This window comes from Mustela nigripes, chromosome 3, assembly GCF_022355385.1.
Source record: "Mustela nigripes isolate SB6536 chromosome 3, MUSNIG.SB6536, whole genome shotgun sequence".
Lineage (NCBI taxonomy): Eukaryota > Metazoa > Chordata > Mammalia > Carnivora > Mustelidae > Mustela > Mustela nigripes.
In genome coordinates, this window is record NC_081559.1 from 42,470,640 (window position 1) to 42,487,733 (window position 17,094).

Here is a 17,094-nt window from a genome sequence, read left to right on the forward strand (position 1 = left end):
CCCTTTATCGGGTGGAGGAAGTTCTTTTTTTTCCCTATGTCATTGATTTTCTATTATGAAGGGTTGCTGGATTTTGTCAAGTGCTTTTTCTGCACGTATTGAGATGATATGGTTTTTGTCTTTTCTTCCAATGATTTAATAGTATATTACATTAATTGATTTTTGGATGTTAAACCGAGGGTAAATCCCACTTGGTCATGGTGTATAATCCTTTTTTTATGTTGTTGGATTCAGTTTAGAGGAGACTTTTTATAATGTAAAACATAGCAGAGAAAGAGAGGAATTTTTCCAGCAAAATAAATCCTGGAGGCTGGGCCTGAGGCCAGACCACCAGGCATCTTCCTATCATCTCCGCCTGCACCCACAGGAATCCAGAGCCTGCTCCAGCCCCACCAGGAGGAAGCAATGGCCCTGCATGATTCTACCCAGGAGAACAGAAGAGCTTAAAAGGGGAAAGCACAAGAGAGGGATGATGGAATGAGACTTCCTGGAATCCTAGAAGTGGACAGCTCTGACAATGAGAATCAGGATCTGCTCATGAAGGGGCTGCTCCTTAATCCCCACCCCAGGTCTCTGCAGAAACCTGCCATCACTCAGACCCAGCCTCTGGGCTGTCCTGAGACAGGGAGGGGTGTTTGCTGGGGTTAACTTTGATGCTGAACTTAACTTGGGGGCCAGGCTATGTGCAAACTCCCTCCCCTCTCCACTAAATGCAAACAAAGAAACAAACACCCAAGGAAGAAACTCCATAATAATAGGCAGATGATACGGCAAATAGTTAAATGCACAGCTTTTGATTCAGACATATTTGGTTACAGTCTTGGCTCTGCTCTTAACAGCCGTGTGACCTTGAGCAGATGACTCAACTTCTCTGAGCCTTAGTCCCTAAATCTGAGAAATGGGGTAGTCACAGTGCCCATCTTATTGGGGTGTTGTGAGGATTGCATGGCCTAATGTGTCTGTCTGATGAAGTGCTTATTAAGGGATAATTGTGTCTTATTCTGAAATACGCGTGTGGGTGAAACCAATGCCTAGTCTTCTCTACTGAAGAGTAAGGTGTTTAAAGGACAGAGACAGAAAAACTGGAGGCTTTGCAATTTGGAGGAAACTAGCAATTTGCCAACAGAGTGCACAATGACTGCGTAAAAAGTTCCCATCAGTTTCTGTTATATTAAATGATAATTTTTCATTTACCTAGTTCTGAGAAACTGCCTTTGGGCCCCATATTGCTGAAGAAAGCCCTCTGCTGAGATTCTGGAAGAAGAGACCTCATGAGAATATCTATACCTGTGCCAGGAAATAATCCACTGCACATCTATGAGGCTCGGCGAGTTTGGTGATATTCAGGGTTCATTTTACCAGTGCGAATCCAAAGCCCTCTTATGAAGCATGATTATTTTAACCCCCTGAGCCACCCAGGCTCCCCTGAAGCATGGTTGTTTTAAATAAAACCAACCTTTTGAAAATGCAAAAGCAGCAGCAGTCATGAGGGAGGCGGGTTTGGGCAGGCTTTGTAGACTCCATGGGCGGTTTCCCATGGATGCTTAGACCTGAGCCTCAGGGGAGAACACTGGGCTGGGGATGGGGTGGGGCTGTCATTGGTTTGGGGGTGATTTTTCAAGCCATGAGATGGTGCCCAAGAAAGACAAGGTGAGAGAAATAGGCCAGGGGCCTGGGATGGAAACTTGAGGAGACAGAAGACACAGAAGGAGGAGACACAGAAAAAAGTGTTGGTGGGGTATTAGGAAGCCAGGGTTGTGGAAGTTAAGGGAAGACAAGAGTTTTACAAAATGGTGAAATTCAACCACCTCAAACATGGCAAAAAGAGCAATGGAACCGAAGTGTTTGTTGGCAAAATAGATGTCAAAGAAAAACTTTCAGAGAGCAGTTTCTATGGAGTTGGAAAGCAAAAAACAGATAGTGATGGGTTGAGGGGTGAGTGGGGATGTGAGAACAGACTGGTCTTTTAAGAAGCTTGATGGAGAATAAAGCAGGTGGCAGGGGTGACAGGGATGTGCCAGGTGCACATGGCAGCTGCCCAAAGGCCGGTGGAAGGAGAACAGACCTCAGGCCCCCGTGAAGCTGGAGACGGCACTTCGTGTGGTGAGAGACTTGCTTGTGTGGTCTGAGCCCATCCCCAGCAGTTTGGTTGCCATGGTGATGGTGGGGCTGGCTGCCTGTTCGGAGGCAGAGGATCTTGCTACATGCACATCCGGAAATGGCAGGGACCCCTGAACTTCATTAGCCTGTTTCCGATAACAAATGTTGATCCTGGGCTGCAGCGGAGTGACACCCTTGCTGACAGTGCCGTGTAGTCCCATTCAGAGGGGGTGAAAATGAAAGGCGAGTCCATTCAATCAGCACTCCCCTGCACCCGGGCCACCCCTGTTCCCGTTCAGAGGCCTGTCCATTATGCACGAGACCCTGGCGCCTATCCATCACACCAGCCAAAGTCCCCACAGTCACCTGGCAACATCCACGGCCACGGCCTCTATGTCCGGTCCTGCCAGCCCCCGCATGGCCACAATCCCATGGGCAGTTTCAAATTATTGCTTAGCATCCACACGGCAATTTCCATTTGCCGTTCTGTAGTCAGCTCCCCAAAACCCCACTGCAGCCGGCTCTAACAAAGCACGAGCTTCCCTCGCGGAGGCCTACCGTGATGTCAGGAAGGCTCCTGCTAGATGGGGGACGAAGGGTAATGGTGCGGAAAATGCAGCTGCAGCCTGTCTGGTCTCATTCTTTACTGCCTTCCCCTCGTCCACAAACAACTGCCTGGCAGTGTGAGCTGCACCCAGTGGAGAGGAGGACTCTGCTCGCAGGAGGAGGAGAAGAGAAGGGGGCTGCTCGTGGTGGGGAGGGAGGGACATGCTGGGAGCTCAGACCTTCGAGAAAGTCTAGAGGTGAAGGACTTTCTGGGCTGTTGAGGACAACGGGGGAGGACGAGGGTGTGGGCAGGAGTGCTGGAACTCTGGAGCAGGGTACCTGGTCTCTAAGACCAGAGGACCCCACAGGCAGTTTTCAGGCTGTGGTCTGGAGTGGCCTGTGGGCTGGGGAGATGTGGAGAATGGACCTGGGTGTCCACATGGTAGGCGGAAACATTAGGGAGGGGAGAATGCCTGGCACTCAGTGGCATCCCAGCTGGGAGCACTGTCCAGACGGGGAGAAAGGCCTGTCCTTTGCGTTCAGACAAACGTGTTTCTGGGTGCCAGCACTATCCCCAATCTGCTGTGGCTCCGTTGGAGACCTTTGTCCTCTTATGTAAAACAGGAGAAGACCGCTTCCTTCCCAGCGTTGCTGGAAGCCTCCCTGACATAGGAGTTGTGCCCCTGGGAACCTCTTCCTCTTGTTCACAGCTGTCCTAGGTGTTGGGCCTGCGGTCCCTGCCCCAGAGAGCTCAGCTTCCCAGGCTGCGCCAGGCTCAGTAGCCATCGTGCCCAGGCTGGGCTTCTTCCTTGCTTTGCTGCTCAAAACGGGGTGCTCCTCATACATTTCATGACCTTGGGAGACTTAATCCAAATGTTGAGGCATCAAGGGGGTAGTGAGTCACAGTGGTGAGCGAGACTTTTTTTTCAAGGGGAGATTCTGGAATGCCTCTGATCCAGGTGGCAGTCTCTAGCGGGCTGTCTGTTGTAGTTTTTGTTGGTGGGCTTGGCAGCCTCCTGATTTCTTTGCAGGTGGACTTCCTTCTCTATGCCTCAGTATCTTTGGGATCGTGGAGCCTTTGGGACAAAGGATGGACCATGGCAGAAGGAAGGCTGTAGGCTTTGCCCAGGGGTAGTCGAGTAAGCAATGAGAAGCTGGTTGTGATGTCTCCTGGGTTCCTGTCACCTGTGGATGCCCTTGGCTTTTGGTGGCCAGCTTCAGAAGGCAGCTGGACAATGCTCCAACAGCTCCAGCCCTGGTGACTGGGGGACTTGGTAAGAGCCTAAGTCAGAGGATGGGTGTGGGGACAGAGAGCTGAAGTGGCCCAGGCCTGGCCCCATCTCTCCAGGAAGGAAGCAGGGGCCGCCTGAGGGGCAGGTCCAGAACTTAGGGGTGAGTGGGGATACCTGCTCCCATGTAGAGCTGGAGGACGCACACAGTGATTCCCACCCCACCACCCCCGCTGCCATGCTCTCCTGCCAGATGGGGTATTCATGCCTCCTACAGCTCTGTCTGCACCTGGGATGGCTCAGGACATTTGGGAACCCAAGGACCACTTCAGTTTGTTGCCCGTCAGGTGTCCTAGGAATTACCTAGGGGTGTGATTCATGCCCCTCAGCTGGCCAAGGGGAGTAGGAGACGTGGTTTCCGGGCTCTCTGTGTTTCCGTTAATTCCCTTGAGGGATGGCAGACTGTTGCAATGCAGAGCTGGAGAGAATAAAGGTCCGACTGGTCCCCTGCAAAGACTCTGGCACCAAAGGCCTTCATTTCTTACTGGAATAACATTAGCCCATGGCTATGTTTGTGGGAATCAGAGCTTGGGCTGAGTCTCCTGAGATCAGCAACAGTGGGGCTGGTTTAGGTGGGAGGCCTGGAGACACCCTGCTTGTCTCTCCTTTGCCGGCATCCTGCCCTGCACCAGGGCTCCCTCTGTGGGAGATGTCTGCTGACCTTGAGGCATTTCATTTCCCACCATCAGCCCTTCCCTTAGGGCTCCTCTGGCTCTCTTACAAATGAGCATTTTGGATTCATCTTGGTCCCCACAGACTCCGGGGTGCAGATGAGCAGCCAGAGCCTGTGGGCAGGCATGGCAGAGAATGGGGGGGGGGGCTTCTGAGCTGGAGGCTGTGCTCTCTGGAAACCGTTAATTAAGTCATTAAGGAAGTGGATGCTCAGAGAGGTTAAGTTACTTGCTCAGACACACAGTCAGCTCAGGTGAACAACACAGAGAGCCCGGAAACCACGTCTCCTACTCCCCAGGCAAGGTTTCTGATGATGTTGGGTGTGGGGCACGTTGTATTATACACGCCCGGGAGGTCTCTTTGTCTCTTTAGATTTCTGATCGGGCTCATAGTAACGCCCGCCTTCACGTGTTCCTGTGGGGTGGGTGGGGAGGGACTTTCGTCAATGCAGCAACTTGGCCAGCAGAGGGAGTGAAATCTCAGATTCCCGGATTTAATAATGAATGAGTCCTCTTAAGAGTTTCTGAAATGACAGGGCAATCAAGGCTCATTTGGGGAAGAAAAGATGGAGCTTTCATTCTTTATCCAAATCATCTCTACCTGCTAAAAATGATGTATAATACATAAGGATTGAAAGTGATTAAAATCCTTATGAATTTAATCAGAAATTCACAGTTAACCACTATTTGCTTTGGTGCAAATTGATGTGGAATAACAATCATGTGTATCTGCAAATTTTTTTTAACTTGTGGGAAATTTGCTGGTGATTTGTGGGGGGAGGTTCGGGGGAGAGGGAGCATCTGAAGGAGAGAAAGGAAGGAAGGAAGCAGTTGAGAGGGCGCTCCCCGGGGGCCCCCACCGCCGGCACTTAGCAGTCCTATCGAAGGTCTTTGTTCCTAAATGTCAAGCCTTTGCTATTTATTATTATGAACAATAGGAAATCCTAATAATAACTCCTATGTGTACCATTTGCTTTAACCAAGGAAAATTCTCTGAATTGTTTCTTACCTCTGAGTCCCATGTTTGGGTCCAAAGCTCCTCCTCCCCCTTCCTTCCATACTTTCCTTCATGTTTTCCCCTAATCACGCCTCATAAAATCCGACCACTGAAGTTTTTCAAGTACAGACATGTAGAGGGCAGAGAAAGACAGCTGCCCCTTCATGCCCTTCCTCCCTTAAAGAAGACGTTCTTGAAAAGTGGAGACAGTCCTTGGTAAGGGTCCCCTGAGGGGAGGGGAAAGAGAAGGCCAAATGGAGAAAGATCGAGAACCCCTCACCATCCTTTCTGCGCTGGGGACTCTCTTGTAGAAGGTTTTTTCTGTGTCTCCTATCCACACCACGGAGGGCTGGAGCTCCCGAGCCACCTGCAAGGAGAAGAAGGGGCTTGGCTGTAAATGCACTTCTCTCGTGGACCCTGACGGACAGCAGGACCCGATGGCTCCCCAACAGGGCTCTCGGGGGTAGGGGTGCCCAGAAGGGCTCCGGGGCAGGACCGCACCCCTCCTGCATAGCAGGATGGGGCACCACATGCTGGCACTGTCCGTTCTTCCCTAGGACCCGGAGCCTTGAATCGGTTCGGCTTGAAATCAACTGGTCGTGTTCTGCGGCAAACCAACGGGCATTTGGGCCTCAGGTTTAATGACAGCCTACTTGCTGCTCCCAGGTTCATTCAGACTCGCTTGTCGTGAGAAAAGCTGTTTCAGCACAAGGGGCCCCTGTGATGCCATTTGTTTGCTGCTGCGCGGCTGTGCTTTTGTGCCCGACGTTTTGCCTGGAAGGTGGCTCTGAGCCCCTCCATGGCGGGCAGGGCTTCGCGCCAGCGCTGGGCCTTACTTACCGTGGGCCTGGGAATAATTGCCACTCACTGAACAATCTCTTCAAAGCGCCCCCACGATAGCAAAGTTTGGGTATTTTTGCAACAATCTGTGCTTTGTGCAAAACCGTGACCAGATAAAAGCTGTCTCCAGCCACGGCAAATAGAGCCTTATGTACTCCTATTTTTATATATCTTAAAACATCATTAAGGCAGCTGGCGTGAGTTGTAACCAAGACGGGCATTTAGTAAATGATGGGAAAGTCACGAGGTGCACGTGGCCATGTCTCTTCCCACAGCATCAGGAGCCACGGTGAGCAGATCATGCCTGTGTAAAGACAGGAGCGCATGGAACCTGATCCTGGGGCCAGTATGAGTCCTGGGCCATGAGCCTTCACAGCCCCATGCTCATCAGCACTTTTGGACAGAAGCAAACCAGCCGGCCCCTGTTTGGTAGGCCTTAATTTTTAGACACAGAGTCACAGAGTTTAAGAATCCAGAATTGCACATTGTAATCCCAGCTCCTGGGGGGTGTGGTGGGTGTGACCTTCACGGTGACTCAGTGAGAAGCCCTGGGCCTGGCCGGGGCCACATGTGTCACCCATGGCAGCACACGCACCGTTGGGGCCAGCACTGACGCGGCATGAGTCCACACCCTGGCCGCTCTTTCACGCTCATGACAACTCTTTCACACCATGCCCTAGGAGGCAGGTGCCTCTCCGCTCATCCAGATTTTACAAATGGCGAAACTTAGCTGAAAGACGCAAGGGGACCTTGTCCAAGTTCACACAGCTGGAGAGTGGCAGAAGCAGGCTGCAGAGTTGGCTGGAAGCACGGCCATGTCCACGGGTTCCCTCTGTACCCAAGCCAGACCCTGGGGCCCCCTCCCCAGCTGTCCATTCTTTGGGCTCCTCGCCCCTCTACTTTACAGTGCCCCTGGCCTGCTGCAGAGGGTGGGGCCTACAGAAGCATTGTTCTGCTAAAAGCTATTTTAAGTCCAAAGCTTCCCTACTTCCAGCCCCCAAAGAAAATAAGAAAATGAGATGCTGGGTTTTAAGCTTCTTAGAAAAGAGACACTTTATAATGACAAAGGCAAAACCTTATTCTTTTCACTCCCTTGGAAAAATCGTAGCTTTGGAACAGAAAGCTGCAGCGGAACAGTTTCCGCATAAACTGTCGTCTCCTGTCTTTGGCTAAATCTTGCGCTCGCTGGGGCAGCGGGCCTCCCCACTCCCGTGTCCACCTGGCAAGCGACAGCTTTTCCACAGCCCACTTTTCTTAATGGCAATTGCAGATGTGAGCACCGAGAATTGCTGTGGGACTTTTCTCCTTCTGCCTCTAATGAAGTAAGCCACCTCAATGGTCCCGAAATTCAGGAGTCTTCTTAGCTGGGACAATTTTGAGACCAGCAGTCTCACTTCCAGTACCTGGTTTAAAATTGTTCTGTTCACGGCATTGCATTGAACGGGCCCGCCCACAATTGTCCTGTGAACTTGTCTGCGCCGTTGGGCTGGTGGGGGAATTCCGTACTTCCTGTAAGCGTGCACCTGCATCTGTGAAGGAATGGCTTTGACGGGACCATTCACCTGCTTTGGGGCCCACGGGGCTGCATAAAGGACCTTGGTGGTGACGTGGTTTGGCAGGGCTCAGTACTTATCAAATGAAGAAGACATTTCCCCAGTGAGTGTTTGACAATGACAATACAAGGAATAATTGTGGGCAAAGAGCCTTGATCTCCACGACTTCACTGCTATCCTCACTCGCCATGTGCCCCATCCTGTGCCAAGCACGTCCTAGCACCACCCCCCCCCTTATACACGAGGTCACTGAGTGGGGGGTAACATGCTCATCAGCACTGGAGAAATGTTGGAACCTGAAGTCAGACCTGGCTCAGCCTGACGTCCCCAGGCCCTTCTATTAACCAGGGGTCACATTGCCATGTCACCATGGTAGACAAGATGTCTGGTCAAAAGCATCTCATTAACCCATTTCCTTCTCTGTCCCCTGCCATTCCAGATAGAAGAACTCTAAAAACCATTATTGTCTTGTCCTGCCGGGTGTGCATTTTCCATTTTCCTGACCTTCCACAGTGGCGAGCTGGCCTGAGGACACCTGGTGATGGCGCTTAGCTCTGGACTGAGAAGGGAGAACAGAACCTGGGTCCTCCCATGCGGACAGCCTCTCCCACCAGGAACCATCTAAGGGAAGAGACTTTTCCTTGGAGAAAAGAAGACTCAAGGCAGCAAGGGAGCTGTTTTCAAATAGTCGACGGGTTGTCGTGGGAGGGATAGATTGGCTTTACTGTTTTTGGCTCTGGATGTGGAAGAAGAGCTGTTCTCACATGTTCCTTCATTAGTGCCTCTGGAGGAGCTCTGATGTGCTAGGTACGGTGCTTGGTGCTGGGGTCCCTGCCCTCAAGGCCCTGTCCGTGGGCAGGGAGGGAAGCTTGTGAGGGGGCCAAGGAAAATGGGGTGTCAGCAAGGACCACTAATGACAGAAAGATGGAAAAGTGGGTCAGGCAGGCCACCAGGAATGGAGATTGCAGATAAAGTTTAGAGCAGACTGAATGTCTAGTGGTCTCTAGAAAGTCACAGAGGTGAAGAGGGGGACGCACTGGCTATGCTGGGGACAGGAGCCAGGGCACAGGGCTATGTGTGCCCTCGTGGGGATGCATGGGGTCACAAAGGCATCACAGAGGCTGTCACCATGCTATGGAGCTTGCTTTTATCCTGGAAGCTGTGGAGGGTCTGTAAGGGACTTGAATCAAGAACTTTGATCCTAGTCGTGTTCTAGAAAAATCCCTCTGGCGGGTGTGTAAGGCATGATAGTCTGGACAGCTGTTCCTGGGGAACTGGGAATGTGGTTGGTGGGCATGTGGGACTGGATGGCAGGGACTCACAAGTGAAGGATGAGAGTGGAGAAGCCGAGTGTGGGCTATGGAATGGGGTCGGGGTGAAGACACCGACGGAGCAGGAGGGCTCAGGCTAGGGGGTAAGAGCAGCACCAGAGAGAACAAAGGGCACAGAAGAGAGAACTTTCCCCTGAGCCCAGGGAGGTCAGAGATCCAGGCAGGCAGAATGGGCAACCATGGCCAGCATTGCCCTGAAGCTCTGGCATTCTGGAGGTCACTGCTGGCATTGGCAGGGCATGGAAGGGACAGAAGCTGGGTGATGAGGGCTAAGATGTGAATGGTCAGAGACTGAGACAGGGAACATTCTTTCAGAAGGATGGGGGGGGGTGCATGGAGACCAGGGGTGGCACGGAATGGGAGGGGAATCAGGAGAGGATGACCTCAGAAGGAGAAGGGCTGTCCTCCTCCTCCAGGGAGCAGGAGGGATGGGTGGTTACTGGTGTAGGCTGCACGTCTATGGGACAACAGACAGCAAGAAATACAAAGGGTGGACAGACTAAGCTTTGAAAACATGGAAATTGGTAGAATTTTGGTTCTTTCTTATTGTTATTGCAAGAGCAGTATTCATTAACAAAATTTTCAGAATACATATTCAGACACAGAGACAGCACTCTTTGCTTCCTCCATTCAAGTCACTCATCAAACATTTCCCGTCTTTACAGACCGTCTTCGATGTGCGTATTTGCCAAAATGAGATCGTTCCTCAATCAAATCAGATTGTTCCTCACACTGTTCCTGCATTACCTTCTGGCTTACCCAGTGTGAAATTTATTTCTCCAACATCATTTTAACATGAAGTCCCGTAATTTATTGATCGGCCCTCCTGTTTTTGAACCTTTGGGCGGTTTCTGCCTTCTTATGAAATTAAACAGTGGTTCGATGAGTTTGGGGGACACATGATGGTTGCTTTCCGTAGAACGAGGCCACACCCGTAGCTGCTGGGTCTCAAGGCTTGTGTTGTTTACGTTTTCACCTGCATTGCCAACCTGTCTTCCTGGAGAGTCTCTGCTTACACCCTCTCCAGCCGTGGAGAAGCGGATCTGTTTTTCTACACGCCTCTCCTTAACAATGTATTAAAAATAAAAACCTCTTTGCCAATTTGTTAATGAAAAATGGTATCCCTTGCTCTTTTGATTTTCATTTAGCAATGAAAAGCCTTCATTTAAATTACCCACAGATAGTTTGAGGTCCTGGGTAATTAGATGTAATTAATTCATAATTGAACTTTTTAGAAGTTCCACCGGGCAGTTTGATTCAGCTGCCAGTAGAGGGCTCTTTAGTCCTATCACATTTAACTTCAGGGTTTCAGTTTTCTGTCCATTCTGGAATGAAGATGGGACTTCCACCAACGAGTGTTTTTTTTTCTTCAAATTTTGGGGAGCTCTAGTGATCAATTAAAGACTTCTCCTTCTACATGAGTTTGATGGCTTTGATCTTTTGCAATCTCTAAAGAAACACTGTCAAACATTCACTGTCAGAATGAGATTCTCTTGGGTTACGATATGATGGCTCCACAATGAAAATTGTTTGTGTTTGGCATGCTTGAATTACCAATATGATTTGCCCAAATGACTCCTGGAAGCTTTGAAAGTTCTCTCTGAAAATGTCCTACTTTGCTTGCCTTAGAGAAACTGATGAAAAACCATTTATTTCCCCCTCCAATTGTTGAGTCTCAGTTTACCAAACCGAAAAGGACCACCCGCTCAACCATCCAACCATCCATCTACTCACCCACCCTTCTATCTGTTTACCCTTCCTTTGTCTATCCATACATTTATCTACCCCTGTATCATCCACACATCTACCCACATATTAATCCATCCAACCATCCATCCATCCAACCATTTGCTGTGGTGAGATCAAGCTGTGATGTATCAGGCTCAGTGTTGGGAGACAGGAGCGTCTGGGGACCGACAGACATGGTCCCTGCCTGCAGAGAACGTGTAGTTTCTCTGTCTGAATGGGCGGTGCTGGGCACAAGGAGGCAGCCAGCCGTGAGCTGCTGCCATGCTGGGGAGGAGTTAGAGAGGCGTGGGTTACTTGGGGAGAGGGGAGGCTCATGTTCCCAGACTGGAGTCACTTGGATTCCATTTAAGTACTGAAAATGTGAGCACATTTTGTTCTGTATTTCCACTATTTAAAAATATTTAATATTTCAATTTCCTTGCATTAACTTTTATGAGATTGCAGAAATTACTTCAAGTCTTCACTGGGTGTCAGCTGGGAAAACCATAAATGATACTCAAAAGAAGTGCAGAGGTGTGCTAAAGAGTCAGGAGCCCAGGTGGGCTGATCCTGCATGGAAAGGAAGGTAAATTGAGGCAGAGGAGAGGACCAGGAGGGAGCCAACATACAGGTCCAGTTGATAGACTGTGGCAGACGCCATATGGGGAATCGGGTTTGTGCTGGCCACAGAAAGACATTGACGTCATTGCTGATTGTTCGGCTGTATTCAAGCGGTAGGTGTCTGAATGCTGGCAGGCACCAGGCTTACAAATCACCTGGACTTCCCTTTGGAGCCCTTCTCCTCCCCAGCTCGCTCTCAGCCATACTAGGGCTAATGGCGTCACAGGAAACCGCCTTCTGAGCTGACTCTGAGCAGCAAAGGGGTTAACGCCTGTGCGCATGGCCATCCTCAACTTCCCATGGCACAATCTAGCCACACCCAAGGCCTTCCCTGCTTTTGGTGTTTCCAAATTGGTTAACAATCCTTTAATACCTGTGGATTGACCCTGGTCCTAGCCCACCCCCATTAGCGTTCCAGGGAACAAGAACAGATGGACACGGTATTTACGGTGATTTATAGCCCACAGAATGTCTGCACATCCTTGCTGACAGACAACGCTTGGGGCACCCACGGTCCAGGGCCCGCCCCCCCCTGCGGAGTCCACTCAGCCCTCCATAAGCAAGTGGAAATGTTCTGTAGCTTCCGCTCAGTTTGGCTGTGAACCTAACAGTGCTCTAAAATATAAAGTCTGTGCTAAAAAAAGATGGGAAAAAACAAAACAACCCCCCACTCGCCCAATCCAAAAAAACCCATTCTGAAGTCCATGGGCGTTCCCTTCCTCAACCTGAAACCATATCCATGACACAGTGAACAGTGAGCTGGCCTCTGACGGCAAACCCATCTGGGACTTGGGGTCACCAGTCCCTCTCTTCTCTTATTTTCATCCCCGGTGCTTCACCAGAGCTCCTAAATTCTGTGTCCGTCCCGTCTCCCCCACTCCTCCCTTCTTTCACAGGAGCGGCTCTGTGGTTTGGGGTCAGATGTGCTATGTGTTTGCTTTATCCTAATTGAATTCCATCTTGTGAAGGTGACTGCCATAATTATTGTATTTATTACACATCTGTGTGTTTGCAAAAAACCACCCACAAACAACCACAATGTCTCTGTTTGGGTTATTAACTGGGAGTATAGGTTTCCATGAGCTATAGAAACATAATTGGCTGGGCTCTCCATCACCTGACTCCTGGATGAGCTGTTTGTACCAGCACATCTGGGCAAGATCTATTGGCACGTGGCCGCAGGCGGTTGGCTGTGAGCCCAATGAGGAGCCCCTGGTGGGTGATGCCAAGGCACGAATAGCATCATAACTTCTTTTTGTCCAGATGTGTAGGCCAGAATGGGCCACGTGGTCTAGACCCATCACCAATGGGTGTGGGGGGCATACTCTCTCTAGGTCTGGCTATCGCTGGAGGAAAGGGAGGGCTCAAGGACCACAGGGAGAAGAAAATCTCTCTCTCAAGACCGGGAGCACGAGACAGGAGTTCTCTGCCTGGTCTGCCTTCCTGGCTCTGCGGGCCTCCTCTCGGCCTTCTTGTGGGAGGACTAGAAGTTCAGGAGAAGAGTTTGCTGGACAAGAGGGAATCCAGAAGTCATGGAAATCCACCAGGGGGCCAACAGCATGTGGGAGCTTCCCGTTCCTCACCTTCTTATGCTGAAGTGTGCCCAGCTGACACTTTGACCCAAGAATGTCCTTGCCCTTGGGTCACTCACTGTGAGGGCACGGCAGCCACAGGCTGGGCACGACGGAGGCTTCCTTTCCCCAGCAGCCCGTCGGGAGCCAGGTGACAGCTCTGGGGTCAGATGTGGGCTAACGTCTAGATGCCAGCCTCTTTGTTCTTTTGTAGTTTTGGTCAAATTAAGCACTCTGAGCCTCACTTTTCTTGTCTGCAAAATGGAGACTTTAATTCCTGCCTCATCTGGGATTGGTGCGGTTGAAAAGGAAAGTGTGTATAAAACTCCTTCTCATGTGTCAGACTCCAGGCGAGATGAGAATCCTTCCTGCTCTTCCATCCTGATTTACCGTCATGAAGACCCAAGGAGGCTGGTGCCTTGCTTTCATAACTTCTTTCTTTTTAAGATTTATTTCTTTTAGAAGGAGAACAAGAGTGCAGGGGAGAAGGGCAGAGGGAGAGGAGGAGTGAATCTTTTTTTTTTTTTTTAAAGATTTTATTTATTTATTTCACAGAGAGAGAGAGAGAGAGCACAAGCAGGGAGAAGGAGAGAGGGAGGGATGAGGGAGAAGCAGGCTCCTTGCAAGAAAGAAGCTCAGTGTGGGGCTCGATCCCAAGACTCTGGGACCATGACCTGAGCTGAAGGCTGATGTTTAACTGACTGAACCACTGAGGTGTTCCGGGAGAGTGAATCTTAAGCAGAGCCCACGCGGAGCGTGGATCCCAGTGCAGGGCTTGATCTCACAACCCTGAGTTCACGACCTGAACTGAAACCAAGAGTTGGATGCTTAACAAATGGTGCCACTCAGGCGCCCCCCTCCTCAATAACTTTCTACCAAATATGTATTCAATACTAAATTTTTATCACATTTCTTAATTGTTAGATATATTTCTAATATTTCCCCGCTGGATAGATGTGTATTCTTTTCCACGTACACTTTTAGTATAAGAGGGAGTTTGAGACAATAGTTGCTTATTTGTATATAGTAAACTTGTTTCTTCAGGGAACTCCCTTACCCAAACTGTTAATCTATTAGCATTATTGTGTGTAAAGCAAAGGAACCCACCAAAAATAATGATCAGAGAATGGACTTGAATTGTAGGCCATGGAAACAAATCCGAGGCTTGTTTCCACGGTGTTTCCTGGTGAGCAGAGTGTGCCAGGTGAAGCCTGAGGTGCCACCCGCCAGAAGGGTGATTAGGAGCGGTTTCCTAAGAGTTGCATTCTTATCTTCCTGGAGATTAATTCAGAGATAGGAATTCTTTTTAAGGAGGTGTGATGAGTAGCAGGCCCTTCTGTTATAGTTCACCTTCTCCTGCAAATGCCGAAGACCAGATTCTGCTGCGTGCCAGGCGCAGCCCGCTCCACGGTTCACACAACACAGGAATGCACTATGGCTTCCTGCCCTTGATTTTCCGGCACAGGCATCACTTCCTACTTTTCTGTGGTTAATTGAAAGCAAATACTTTTTTTTGCAATGCAGATAGCGGTTCTGTCAATCATGCCAGGACACAGTGGCCCACCGCATGTGGCTTCTAATTGAATGACACCCACTCCGGAGACCTTTACATCTTTCATTTATTGGTTATACACACGGTGAACGTGAGGCTTAATGAGGCAGGTGTCAGGCACTCAGACATGGAGGGGCCTCAGTGGATAAAGACACTCTTCCACATTTTGAAAATTGGATGTTCAGCATTTTGGGGCCCACATGATGTCAGAATGCAATGATTCTAATAAATGCAAAGATAGCTTACTTGATATCAAGATGAATTCTCAGCAGTGGAAGCAATAACTTCTTGAGAGAAAGCACATCATGATCACGCTATTGGCTCTGTCCTGGGGTCATACCAGGAGCAAGGGAGCCATGTAGTAGTAGGGAGAAGAGGCTCACTTCAACTAGTCCTACTTCAATCAGAGGCAGAATAGTGTAGTGATGACACCCAGTGGCTCTGGACCCCGATTGTGTGGGCTCACATTGCAGCACTGCTGGCCAGGAAAAACTTCTTCAGTGCTTCAGTTTCCTCATCAGTAAAATGGGGATAATGACAGTGCTTCCCTCCTAAGGTTGTTGTGAGGACAGAATGAGTTAATTTACACAGAGACGTGCTAGAACAGGATCTGGTATATATGGATGCTTATGAAATGCCAATATTTTAATATTTATGTGCTTCTGTCTGTTACTTGACAATGTCAACAAAATTAGGTGTTTATTCGGGGTGGCAGGGGGAAGCAAGAGGGTAGGTTTCTTTAACCTTTCCTCTGAAGCACTTAGTGCTTGGGGCTTGGTGGGTGAGCCCATGAGGTCATAAGCCAGGCTACTGGGCTTTAAATTCCAACTCATGTTCAAATCCTTGGCTAGCCTCAGAAATGTGCTTGCACGCTGGAAGATTCCGAGAAGCTCAGTGGAGAGCAACAGCCAGAAAGTTAGAAGAACTAAGCACACACCTTAGCCTTTGCCAAGTTAAAGGCATTTGTTAAACTCCTCAGGCTTTCTATTTAAGTTTCATTAAAGTGAAGATGATGTTCTAGGACTAAGAGATTCACCTTAGACTAAAGGCAAAACCGAAATAGACCCACAATAACAAACTGGAAAACAAAACCTTTGCAAAAGCTCAAGCTGATCAGCTAGTAATATAACTGCCTGTCAGAACAAAGCTCAGCATGCCCAGAGTATCAACAACATATCATCCACAATGTCTAATATGCAAATAAGAGTAATTAACGATATGAATAAACAGGAAAATGGGACCCACAGTCAAGGAAAACAGTCAAACAGAGAGCGACTCCAAGATGACCCAGTGTTGGAATTTGCAGACTAGAACTGTAAAGCAACTCTTAAGTTGACTTAAAGGAAAAGATAGTCATATTGAATGAATAGATGGAGAATTGCAAGAGAGAAATAAAAATCTATAAAAATAAGCAAAGTTAAATTCCATAACTGAAAAGCAAAATGTCAGAAATACAAAAGAAATCCACAAGATAGGCTTAATATCAGATTGGCAATGGTAGAAGAAAATGCAGAGTACAGACTTGAGTACAGACGAACAGTAATTACCTGATGTGGAAACTAGAGAGAACAAGACGTGAAGGACTTGTGGAACAACACCAAGCAGTCAAATACACGTGTGATGAGAGCACCCAAAGGAGAGGACCGAGAATGGGGCAGAAAGAATATTTGAGGAAGTGGTGTCCCAAGTATCCAAAATTTGGTATAAAACATGTATTTATGGATTCAATTATCACAGTGAGCCACAAGCAGTTTAAGCCCAGAGAAAAAACAAAAAATTCCAAGTACCTCATAGTCAAGCTGAGGAAAACCAAAATAAAGAAAAATACTTATGATGTCGGGAGAATAATGACACATGCACACACGAGATGAACAGTTCAAATTTCTGATAACTTTTTATCAGAAATACAGAGGTAAGAAGATAGATGGAATCACATCTTTAAAGTGCTTAAAGAAAAATATAACCTGGAATTCTATATCCAGTGAAACATGACTTTACAAATGGAAGTGCTATAAAGGCATTTAAAAATAAATCAAAAGAAAGCTAAAAATTACTTGTTGCCACCAGACCAGCACTGAAAAAAATGCTGAAGTCCTTCGGCTACAGGGGAAATGACACCATGTGGGAACCTGGATGGGTGGAAGGGAACAAAGATCACTAAAAAGAGTAAATATGGAGATGAGTATAAAACCGCACTCCCCCGCCATTTAATTTCTTTAAAAGACACATGACTATTTAATATAAATAGTGCAGAAATGGTACCACTCTACTGTGTTTATAACATTTCTAGATGTA

The 17,094-nt window shown here is 48.7% G+C and overlaps 1 protein-coding gene and 1 long non-coding RNA gene across 3 annotated transcripts in view; one reads left to right on the forward strand and one right to left on the reverse strand.

Annotated features, from left to right (window-relative positions):
- LOC132013674 (uncharacterized) overlaps positions 1-10,492 on the forward strand; it is a 137,845-nt gene extending 127,353 nt beyond the window's left edge. Inside the window, exons 3-4 of one of the 2 annotated variants that reach the window (XR_009403067.1) lie at positions 8,436-8,803; positions 9,993-10,492. This is a non-coding gene — a long non-coding RNA (uncharacterized LOC132013674). Of the gene's footprint in view, positions 1-8,435 lie in introns of both variants that reach the window. The other variant, XR_009403065.1, reaches the window with a different exon arrangement.
- Positions 1-17,094, reverse strand: part of IQCA1 (IQ motif containing with AAA domain 1) — a 142,891-nt gene that overhangs the window by 16,291 nt on the left and 109,506 nt on the right. The window contains exon 16 of the mRNA XM_059393777.1: positions 5,884-5,970. Coding sequence (XP_059249760.1) covers positions 5,884-5,970 — 87 coding nt within the window. The remainder of the gene's footprint in view (positions 1-5,883; positions 5,971-17,094) is intronic.